Below are 12,189 nucleotides of genomic sequence, written 5' to 3'. Positions count from 1 at the left end.
TAAATGTGTTTTAGAACTTTTCTTCATTTTACTCCACATAATTAAAAGTTGTTTACATGAACAGTTATTAAATAATTACTAAACAAACACAGCATTGACTGAGGAGCAAACGCTGATTCTTTAAACTCAATATGGTTGAATACAGTTCTATTAGAAGATTATTTTGTTGCTAAACTTAAATATTCAATGTCACACGCCGTGGATAAAGTTTTTTGTGCCATTTTTAACTCTAAGCTTTAAAAAAAAATACTGTTAAATGACAGATTTTCCCTGATTTGTTAAATTACAAATAATCACAACTAAAATCACAATAAAAATTTTAATTCACATCAAATATCAGTATATATTTTTTTAATTTGTTGATTTGTTCTTACAATATTTGACGGTATAATTGCACAACTTTTGTTGCATTTAAATCAGAAAAATATTATTTATTATTATCAATAATAATAGAATACATGTATATACACATACACATCTCTGTATATTAATAGATATTTCTATGTATTAATATGGATTAATTCACAAGTAGGCTATAAAAACAGAATAAGCAAAAAAATAAACAACAATGTAATTTTCTCTTTTACATGTACACTATTTAATACATAAATCAGCTTAAAATATTATTATTTTACAAATATTTGCTGTTATTTTCACAATTTCTTCAAAGTTTTTGAACACAGCATGGCAGCAGAGGTGCCAAAACAAACTTAAACTTTTTTACAGTGTACACACAGGTGAAACCGAATGAACTTTAGTAGTAGAAGTAGAAGTTCTGTAGGGGGCGCTATTGAGTTATTTCCATTCCAAACAATCACAATTTTTTTTTTTTTACCATTTCTGCAGGACATGCTAACTTTAATGATTTTTCGGGACACTTTAACCCCTGAAAAATCTGATTAATTCGGAGAAAAAATGTTTAAAAAATCCCTCCAGATACATAAACATGGACCGTGTCTGCAAAGATTGAATCCTACAAATAAAAAACCTTCGTGAGGATCGTGTCTCCTGTCCGGTAATGATTCTATAATTTGCAGCCTCTGGACATTTTCCAGCACTCGGAGAAATAAAAAAAAAAAAAAAAGGCTTTGAAAATGAAGATGAAAGTCGTTGGCTCACAATTTCTGCTCGTTTACGGCGTCCAGGAGAAAAACACTCTGATTCAGGGCCAAACAAAAAAGAGACGAGCTGCTGGAAAAGCGTTGAGACGACCTTCAGGAGGCTCAGCGTGAACATGATGAAGAGAAAACGCAGCTCAGGAGGCCACCGAGGCTAAAATATCACACTTTAATACCCACAGCGGGGATATTTTTAGACCAGAATGTGACAGTTTGCACTAGAAATCTGTTCATTTCCTGCTTTACTGGATGTTTGCTGAGAAAACGATGTTTACAGGCTCCAAAGTGAGCGTTGGGAACATCAAAGCGGCCGTTAGCAGGCTCTCAGCCTCCAGGATCAACATTTTAGTGAACAGGATGACATTGATCCTCGCTGTAGCCTCCAGCAGCTTCGTAACGACAACATTTAAACTGCAAATTAGCTGCGAGAACGTTGGAAAACAGAAAGATAAACAAACGTGGGGTCCAGGTTTGTCAGGCTTCGTTGCATCTTTGCACCTGTAGGATCGAGCAGAATCCCAATTTAAAATGCAAATGTGATGATTTGTTCCTTTTCTTCAGCTTTAAGCCTCACCTGAACCTCCATGATTCAGCTGAGTGTAGAAGACGAGCAGAAGAGGGCAGCGATGGAACATTAACCGGGTTAAAGACGCTCCTCTGGACACTTTCTGTGTTAAACTGCTTTATATTTCTGGTTTTATGTCGTTCACGGCTCTATCTGTGAGGAAACTCAAAACAGTGTGATCTATCTACTGTATTTCTCACTTTTTTAATTATAAATTATTCATATTATTTGTAAAAAAAAAAAAAGACAGAAAATTAAAAATAAAATAAAATAAAAATACACATCTTGGCAGCAAGAGTAACTGGAAAAAATATCTACATGAAAAAAGACAAAGAAATGCTAAAAAAAAATAAAAAATAAAAATCTGCGCTATTTTGAAGTTCAAAAACTGTCTCTTTTTTTTTAAAATTGTATTTTTAACATTAAAAATAATATAAAAAACAAAATAAAAATATATAAATACTAATTTGGCAGCAAGAGTGCAAAAAAAAAATCTGAAAAAAGAAATGGCAAAAACAATCTGACAGAAAAAATATGTAAAAAAAAGTGCACTATTATGAAGTTTAAAATGGTCTTTCTTGTTTTGCTTTATCACAAATGATTCTTAAAATTTTTATTTGTAAAATTAAATTTTTTTATGCAATATTATCTATAGTGTACCACAACGGAAAATCTGTGGAATAACGTTTTAAAAAATAATTTTCAACTTTCAACCCTAAATATTTATCTTTTTCTTCTAAATAACAGCAAATATCTGCACAAACATTTTTGTTTGTTTTTGTGCTGATGTAAATACAATACAGGTTGTGTAATTTTATGGTCCAACTTGAGTTCTGCTGTTATTTCTTACACTAAGGTATCAACACCTGAACATAAACAAACCTCTGCAGTGACCGATGCGTTCATTCCAGTGGACAGTTTTGTGTGTGATGCTGTTTACCCTGAGTAAAGGTGCTGACGGGGTTTCCAGGTTTCACTTTGCTCTCCAGGAATCCGTGTTTGGGTTCAGTTGTGATTTCATAAACCAGCTGGGCGTCGTCGGTGTCCGGGTCCATCGTCAGCAGCTCCTTCTTCGTGATCAGGTTGGTGGCCTGGAACAGAAAAATTACCTGGATTTATGAAGCACCGGAGAGGCAGAAATACTTTACAGAACAACAACACGGAAAAGTTTCAGTTCATTACTGTTTGTAAAAATACAGACTTTAAATGTGCAAATATTATTTACAGCTTTGGACAGTTTTTTTTGTGTGTGATTTCACTAAAAACAAGGAGAAATTGTACCATTTTCAGTCTTAAATATGCATAGATTTTCTTTTAAATACTGGCAAATATTTGTCAAATAAAGATATTTGTTTCTGAATTAAATACAGTCATTTTTCCAACAAATTACTACTAAAAATGCAGATTTTTTACAATTTGGTGTCACATAACAGCCAACTTGCAATTTTTTTTCCTGTGATTTTATTCCCTTTTCCTCATCTTTAATATAGATTAGCTGATTTAAACACAGTTATAAAAAACGCGTAAATTCAGCGTCAAATATTGTAAAAGTTAACACGTAAATACTTGTTTTGTGTGTGTGATTTCACAAAAAACAAGGACAGTCTGCAAAATATGAACAGATTTCAAGTAATGGCAAATATTTTCAAAATAATTATATTTTCTGGTGACTTCAATACAGTAAGTTTTCCAATAATTTTTTCTAAAAATGCAGATTTTTGACATTTACAGTTTTGACCTTTTTTCAACCTTATGAACTTTTTTTCTGATTTTTATTAGATATTATCTATAATTTAATAAAATTGTGTAAATTCCCACTCGATTTACATTAAAAAAATGTTTTAGCTGATTTAAACACAGTTTTTAAAAAGTGTAAATTTACCATGAAATGTTGTAAAAGAACCATTTAGTAATTGTAAAAAAATACAGATTTTTGACGTTTACATGTAGTTTTACAGTTTTGGTTTGTTTTTTTGTTAAATTTTAAAAGAACCATCTTGCAAATTAACATTTTTTTACTATGATTTTAAAAGATATTACCTGTAATTTAATAAAAATCTGTACATCAACTGCTAAAAATAATGATTTACACCTCCTGTCAAAAGTTTTAGGGCAGGTTCTAATTTATTTGAATGAGAAAGTGGCCTAAAACTTTTGACAGGGGGTGTACTCCATATTCCTAAAAAAAAAAAAAAGTTTGATTTTCTGCACTCGGTGAACAAAATCTGGCTTCTGTTGACTCCATCAAACTGCAGCAGCGATCTAGAAAAGCAGATTAAATGTCACATTAATCACCTAGTTTTGCCTCCTTTATGTTAAATTTAATGCAGATTATGATCCTGTAAATTAATTCTCAAGATCCAAGTGAGGAGTCAGGTAGAAGAGGCTGATTTCTGCAGGTGCTGACATTTCTCTATTTGAATAAATGTGTTCTCAGTGCTTAAAAAAAAGATGTATTTAAAGGGATTTAAATGTGTATTTGACATAAACACACCAAACATCACAGATAAGTATTTTATAATTCAGTTTCCAGCATTTTTAAGACCAATATCGGCATTAAAAGTGCAAATTAGCTTCATTTCTGTCATTCACCTGCCCTCATCCGCCTCCAAATAAAAGGCTCCACGATTCTAAAAGGTGATGAATTATTTGTTAACAGTCAGCTTTTGTTTCCTCCCCGGCTCTTGATGAAGTTATTACATACAGTATGATAATTTGGCTCAGTGATAAAGCAGCCAGGACTTCATTACCTGCACCCAAGACGAATGAACAAAGTGACGTTTTCAACAAAAGAAATTAAAGTTTCATGAGGAGCAAAGCATTTATGTCACGCCTTATCAGCTGGAGAACATTCGCACTTCAGAAAACTTTAAAAAGAGAGTTTGACGAGCTTCTAGGCGACTAATTCTTCATAGCAAGTTCCAAAAACATCTCCATCAGTGGTCCAGTTCCTTCACTTTCAATGCAAACCGTCAGAAAACAAACGACATCTGCAGACTCGTACCTTGTTGTCCATGTATTCCAGCCACTGCAGCCCAAGGTTGGTGACGATCCGCGGAGTTCCGTCGTCTACCGGGAGAATATCGATCTTAAACTTCTGGGGAGCCGCCGTCACGATCTGGAAAACCAACAAAATAAGACATTAAAAGACGTTTTTGAAGATGGTGGAGATTGAAATTTAAAAAAAGAACACATAAGCAATCTCTTGTTTACTACTCGTTACTTCTAGATTAGATTTTGGTTTAACCCTCGTGTCGTCCTGCGGGTCAAAATTGACCCGTTTTAAAGTTCATATTCTCACAATAAAATTTCTGATGTCCACATTTTAGGGAAATATTTGAACATTTTTTGGTGGAAAATTTAAAAAAAAAGTTTCTTTAAAAATATTCACCAAAAAAAAATCAATATATATCAGTAAAACTTGTGATATTTTCTTTAAGAACATTCAGAAAAAAATCTACCAAAATCCAGGGGAATTTGCTGGATTTTGGTTGATTTTTTCCTGAATGTTCTTAAAGAAAATACTAAAAGTTTTACCGATATAGATGTAATCACTTTCGATATTTTTAGGACTTCTTTGGAAGATTTTTTTTTTAAAAAAATATTTACAAGAATTTTCTTGCCAAATTTGGGGAATTTTATTTCAATAATATTTTTAAGGGAAACTTTTAAGGAATTATCAGAATTTTCTTCCTGAAGGTTTTGCAAATTTTCAGAAATTTGGGGAATTTTTCGGCTGAATTTTTGCATTTTTTTCAGACAAGGAAACAATATTTTCTGGTGCCCGTAAATGAGGACAACAGGAGGGTTGGGACATATATGTTTCACAAATTTCTTCCTGGATCCCAATACCATCCTGACTAACTGTCCAAACAGTTTTGTAACTTTTGTTGGTTGAAATGAGTTCAAGCAGCGACTAAACACTAAAATCCCACATCTCTAGCGTAGTTTGACTCCAATATTGAGTGAAAACTAATCTGTTCCCCTAAAACTGAGATAGAAAATATGCTAAATGTGTCATCCTTTCTGTTTATTTTGATTTATTTTCCCCCATTTGCTAAGTTAATTATAACAATACTGCATGAATGCTGAGCTCCATCAGAGCTGTCAGGATGTTTTTCTGAAGACAAGTTGTTGACTACACAAGAACACACAACATTTTAGTGCTGTAATTGTGTTATGAGACTGAAGACGAACTATTTAGCAGCAAAAATCAACCACATTTGGTTTTTTTTAAATCCAACTTGTATCGTATTAGATTTCTGCTCTTTTTTTCCCTCATATTTAGAACATAGTTTGCCCCCAATATTGAGTGAAAACCAAGAAATGGTTCAATAGATTTTGTCGTATTTCCAGAAATCTTTTAATAAGTCTATAAAACAACAAAAATGGAGGATTGTTTTTGCATTCCATATAGATACATACACAGTCTTTACAAGTGTATGTGGGCTTTTGTTCATGTACAATCTCATGACAGCAAGAACAAGCGCTGTAGGTTATTACTTTATTGATTCCCCTCCTGAATCAGATTAGCTGCTGTAATATCACCGGCTTCTGAAAGAGCATCTTGTCCTCACTTTGCTGCCGTTAAGGCCAATTCTGACATTTGAAGGAGGCGTCGGTCCGCATGCTTTACAGGCGCTCATACATTTTTTAATATCAGGGTGACTCCTCTGGGAACCAAAACCTGCAACCTTAATGTCAAGAAATGTCTTCCAGGCTGCAGGGCGAGTTCAGCCGATTGTCCTCAGGTGACGGAGGGATAATAAACACGGTAAGAAGAGTGTGCGATTGTGGGAATCATCACCCGAACGCTGACATCGGCTTTAATCATGCCGACTATTAGCAATGACAGACGGTGGAGGGCAGCGAAGAGGCTAAACTGACACGCGGAGGAGTCAATTCGCCCCGAGGCTCGTCCATAACGACCGCCATAAAGCTGACATTAACAACACACACACACACCTTTATGGCTCTATACCTGTGAGGGCCTTCATATAATGCGTTCCAGGTGAATGATCACTGGCGCAGCCTTGCAAACAAACCACTGAAGGGTGAAGCTAAAGCTGGGTGCACACCACAGGAGCTTTAAAATCCATGAAGGCTTTAAAATATCAGAGCGCACACTGGAAAAAATTTACAGTAATGTAGATAAACATCCAATAACAGCTATTTTTTGATGCTTTGATACAGTCTGAGTTAATGTTGTTCGAATCTTATGGATATAACAACAAAAAAGATGAAAAGGATAAATTTAGGAAGTTGTTCTTGGGGGTGTTTACAGATAAAGCTGCTTATATTTTCATAGCAAGCATTGAAGGAATTTTTGAATTTGTTATAATGCAACGAATAGAGGACCCAGTGAGGTTCCCTGGGGAACACCTTTACAAAAAATCCTTCACGCCATTAGAACTTCCAAGAATTTTCTTTTTATTTATTAGCCAATCTGAATAAATGTAAGAAACAGAAATGTCCTACTTTTCTAAGAATGCCCTAACTTTCTGACAATGTCCTTTCTAAGAATGTCCTACTTCTCTCAGAATGTCCTACTTTTCTAAGACTGTCCTACCTTTCAAAGAATGTCCTACCATTCCACGAATATCCTGATTTTGTGAGAATGTCCTAGCTTTGTAAGAATGTCCTGATTTTCTCAGAATGTCCAAACCTTTCTTAGAATGTCCTAAATATTAAGAATGTCCTACTTTTCTAAAAATGTCCTACCTTCCCAAGAATGTCCTACCTTTCTAAGAATGTCCTAATTTTCTAATAAAGTCTTACCTTTCCAAAAACCTCTTTTCAAAATTTGCTTATTTTCCATACATGTTCACACTTACCCAGACTGTCCTGATTTCTTAAAAATGTCCTACCTTTCAAAGAAAGTCTTATCTTTCCAGGAATGCCCTGACTTTCTAAAATGTTCTTACTTTCTTTCATGTTTATAGACTTTCTGAGACTGTCCACACTTCAGAAGAAGGTCACCGTGCAGGTCTGTAACTAAACAGAAGTCCGAGAGTTCATCCACAAACTGCTGATTCACATCAACTGTCCCAGAAAGGTCAGAACACACACAGTCGAACACGCACTCTGCTTTTTCAATCATCCGGCTGCAATAAAAATGCCAGGCACTCGCCTCTTTGCCGCCGTCCTCCACCATGAAGAGCAGGTTGGTGCCGTCGGCCACGGTGAAGGTGAAGCGGTCCTTCAGAGAGTTGGAGCCGTCGTGGTTGTAGCTGATGCGGTTCTGGTAGATGTCATCCATGGTGAAGATGCTGGTCTGCCGGTAGTGCTGCCCGTTGATGGTTCGCTCGATGGCGCCGTGGCGAGGAGGCTGGACCACCGAGAAGACGATGGACTCGGCCTGGAGGAGGACAACGGACCAGAAGTTAGGACGGGAAAACTTTACAAAGCCTGGTTTTGTTGCTTGAAAATAAAAAAAGAAATCCTGATTATTTTACATTAGCATTGGAATCCTGCACTTCCCGCCCAGCTGCTGCTAACATTAATAGCATTTAAATACTTTCAGTACTCAACAATCTTCCTAAAAATTGAGTAATATCTCTAGTCATTGATCATTTTATTCTCTTTTCCCCTCTATTTATGTCCCTGTTTTTTCTTATTTACCATTACTACTACTCTCATCATCAGTTTTAAAAAGTGCTTCTGGCATTACCATCTATCTATCTATCTATCTATCTATCTATCATTAACAAGATGACATGGTCATCAATATCCCCCGCCACATGTGATGTCTATGAGTCTATATCCAAAATAGTGATCAAGGGCCATAACTCTGTTAAATATTATCGCACAGGTCTCATTTTCGAACTTGATCAAGGTGTCCATAGTGTGAAGCTCCACACTATTTTCGTAATCCCAGCTGTAATAGTTTCCGAGAAAAGCTGTCCCCTTTATCTCGGACGGACGGACGGACGGACGAAGGCCAAACCTATATCCCTCTTGTCCACTTCGTGGAGGCGGGGGATAATAATCACCTATAATCAATCTGTGGATGTCAAATGTCAATTAAATGTCTTGTTTTGTCCACAACCCAAATATATTCAGTTTTCTGTCAAGGAGCAAGGAAACAAGAAAATGTTCATTTTTTTCAAGAAGCTGGAATCTGAGAAATTTGTCTTTATTTTTCTTAAAAACAATCACTCAAACTGATCATCAGTTACCAGAATAGTTGATTATTTTAACAGCTGACATCTAATTGATGAATAATAACTACAGCTCTGACTGAACCAGCTTTCCTGCAGTCTAATAAGCTGAATTTTTCACTTTGCACCTGCAGCTTGGACTAATTTAATTTATTTAAGCTCCAGCTGTTGTTATTTTTTTAGTTAATTCACCTCGTTTTAAAACCTAATCACCCTGTTTACTCTTAATGGTTTTGTTATTTTACTCCATAATTTGACTTAATGCTAATTTTAACCACATTTTCTTTCATTTGCACACAAAAATCAGCTATTTATTTGTGTTTTTGCTCGTCTGGATTGGAAATCAGGCATCTACGTCGATGGAAGTGAGAGTTTAAAGTCCAATGACAATTATGCTTTTTTACCTTGTTGACGCGTCCATATGGTGTTTTTTTTAGACATCATGAGCTAAATGAGGACTCAAAAGCAGTAGATTCAGAATTCCAGAGTTTCATACATGACAAATCTAAAGAACCAACTTTCTGCTTTATTCTTCTTCTTCAAAGTTGGTTTTCTAGATCGAACATTATCCCTGAATTACTCGCTTGAGTATTGGGTGAGCTGGTGTGCTCGACAAGCAGCAGTTCAGAGTTAAAGTCAAGAAATTCTAAGGCAGAAAATGTTAATTTCAATGGCAAAAAAAGAGTCTAAATATGTAACTCTGACGCACAGAGGTGAGTTTTTAGGGGTTAAATCAATCACTCAGAGGGGCATCTTAAATAAAGATCAATGAAAGTCGGGTACGAGAACAAAAATCCACCAGAAACTTACAAAGAGAATGACAGATTGGTGGGATTAAACCGTCTTTGTCACAGTTTTTATCAGAGAAAATGAGTCTTCAGGGAGGAGATTCTTCCTAAACATTTATTAGCAGGTCCTGATCTTCTTTAAACTGATAATAAAATACATTTAAATAAAGATTTTCCTCGTTTTGCGTCCTACCTCTGTGTCGGCATCGGTGGCTTTGAGTTCGAACTCGGTGATGGTTTTCCTGACGCCCTCCTGGACCCTCATCCCGGGAACCTGGAGGAGAGGCAGCGAGTCGTCCACCGGCTTGATGGTGATGTAGAACGTCTGGGCCACCTGGAGATCAACGCAAACACCACCACATTCAGCCTAGTAGTTTTCCTGAAATGCTTCTAATGCGAGTGAGTCCGTGCTTAAGATGTGTTGAAAAGTTCGTTTAAAGCTAAAACAAAGCTTCAGCAGTTCGACTTTCACACGTGGAGTCGTTATTTTACAAAAGGTACGGACATTTTTGTAATAAAAAAAGAAATATCTCTCATATGTCTTTAAATAAATTACAACATTTTTACTGACATTTAACATGAATAACAATGAGTCCTTAATATTTGCTAAAACAAAGAATAAAGTGAGTTGTAATTTTAGTTAGTAAATAAGTAAATCAGTAAACAAGTAAATAAATGAGTAAATAAGTAAATAAATAATCAAATATATAATTAAATAAGTATGCAAACAAGTAAGTAAAGAAATAAGTACATAAGTCAGAAAATAAGTAAATACGTACGTAAATAAGTGAATAAATAACTAAATAAATAAACAGGTAAGTAAATAAGAAAATAAATGTGTAAATAAATCAATAATTAAATAAGTAAATACGTAAACAAGTCGGTAAATAAGTTAGTTAATAAATAAATAAGTAAACAAGTAAATAAGCCAGTAAATATGTAAACAAGTAAATAAGTAAGCTAAAAATAAGTAAACAAGTAAATAAGTCAGCAAATATGTAAACAAGTAAATAAGTAAGCTAAAAAATAAGTAAACAAGTAAATAAGTCAGCAAATATGTAAACAAGTAAATAAGTAAGCTAAAAATAAGTAAACAAGTAAATAAGTCAGCAAATATGTAAACAAGTAAATAAGTAAGCTAAAAATATGTAAACAAGTAAATAAGTAAGCTAAAAAATAAGTAAACAAGTAAATAAGTCAGTAAATTCGTAAACAAGGAAGTAAATAAGTAAGTAAATATGTAAATTAATAAGTTAGTAAAAATAAGTAAATATGTCAACAAGTTAAGAAGCAAGCAAATATCCAAATACACAAATAAGTAAATGAATAAGTAAATAAATATGTAAGTTGCTAAATAAACAAACAAACACATAAATAAATAAAGCCCATTCCTGTCAGAGATTGTCCATATTTCTGATTAATGAATTCATCAGACGTGCTCTACGACCTCAATAAAAACATAAAATGCAGAATCTTTTTGGTAAAACTAAAATTCGTGTCTGCGTTGGATTTCGTGAGATTTGATGTTCTGTCTGATAAAGAGGCTGCAGGGCGAACGTACTGGAACAGTAAAATAATAGACAGATTAAAATACAGTCTGACTGTCTGCTCCTGGTGGAAATAATGGAGACGTTTAAACCCAAACTGCTGCAACAGGACTTAAATATTCAGCTTCCATTTAACACACAGAAACTCTTAATGTAAAACACTCCACTATAAATATGCAGCGTTTTAAAAGCAGGACAGCGAACGCACCTCAGAGAATTAATAAAAGCTGCTGGACCGTCTACCGGAGTCCTGTTAGTCCGGATTAGAGACGCAGATTTATTCAGAGAAACTCACTTAGACATTTAGATTTATACATTTATTAAACAGGAGTAACTGGGAAACTTTTAATGACTTATTTAAAGAAGGGAGCAGTCTGAGGAGGAACAATAGCTTCAGTCTAACGTCATTATTGGAGCTGGAAGCTGCAGGTGTTGCCTCATTGTGGAAACGCGCTCGAGCTTGAAACTCATTCGTGCTGCTGCTGTTGGATCGTCTCGTCCCTAACTTATGATTATGTAACGGGAAGTTTGTGTCATCCTACGCTGAAAAAATATGTGGAAATCAGACAACAATGATGTCAGAAAAGAGAGAAAAGCTGCCAAAATACCAGCAAATATCTGTAAACTATGAATATTTCCTTGAAGACAGTAAGAAAAAAAAAACAGTGGGATTTTATGGTCAAACAGAGCAAAAGAATGAATTACCACAAATGATTTTTATTTGTATATAATTAAAGCTATGATTAGAAAGATTTATGGATATTGTCTTAAGTTTTTTTAAAATAATGTTTAAATGTTAAATGCAATTTTATTAGTTATTATATACACTAACAGGTCATGGAAGTCAGTAACATAATAATTTAATCTAAACAAGGATTTAATGTAATTTTTTGCTAATAGAAAAACATTAAAACTACATCATTTTATGGTCATATTTATGGTCTGAAAGCATGATTTTTTTGTTTCTTTTCCACAGTTAATCTGTGAATCAATGTTTTTTTTTGCGAATTT

At 34.4% G+C, this 12,189-nt stretch overlaps 1 protein-coding gene and 1 long non-coding RNA gene across 2 annotated transcripts in view; one reads left to right on the top strand and one right to left on the bottom strand.

Moving 5' to 3' along the window:
* Positions 1-12,189, top strand: part of LOC127534895 (uncharacterized) — a 382,765-nt gene that overhangs the window by 45,036 nt on the left and 325,540 nt on the right. The window lies entirely within an intron of this gene.
* Positions 1-12,189, bottom strand: part of fras1 (Fraser extracellular matrix complex subunit 1) — a 338,079-nt gene that overhangs the window by 21,522 nt on the left and 304,368 nt on the right. Inside the window, 4 exon segments of the mRNA XM_051951259.1 lie at positions 2,624-2,774; positions 4,688-4,801; positions 7,814-8,041; positions 9,825-9,965. Coding sequence (XP_051807219.1) covers positions 2,624-2,774; positions 4,688-4,801; positions 7,814-8,041; positions 9,825-9,965 — 634 coding nt within the window.

The sequence above is a fragment of the Acanthochromis polyacanthus genome, chromosome 7, assembly GCF_021347895.1.
Source record: "Acanthochromis polyacanthus isolate Apoly-LR-REF ecotype Palm Island chromosome 7, KAUST_Apoly_ChrSc, whole genome shotgun sequence".
Taxonomy (NCBI): domain Eukaryota; kingdom Metazoa; phylum Chordata; class Actinopteri; family Pomacentridae; genus Acanthochromis; species Acanthochromis polyacanthus.
The sequence above is the reverse complement of the archived record's forward strand: the minus strand, read 5'-3'. Positions and strand labels throughout refer to the sequence as shown.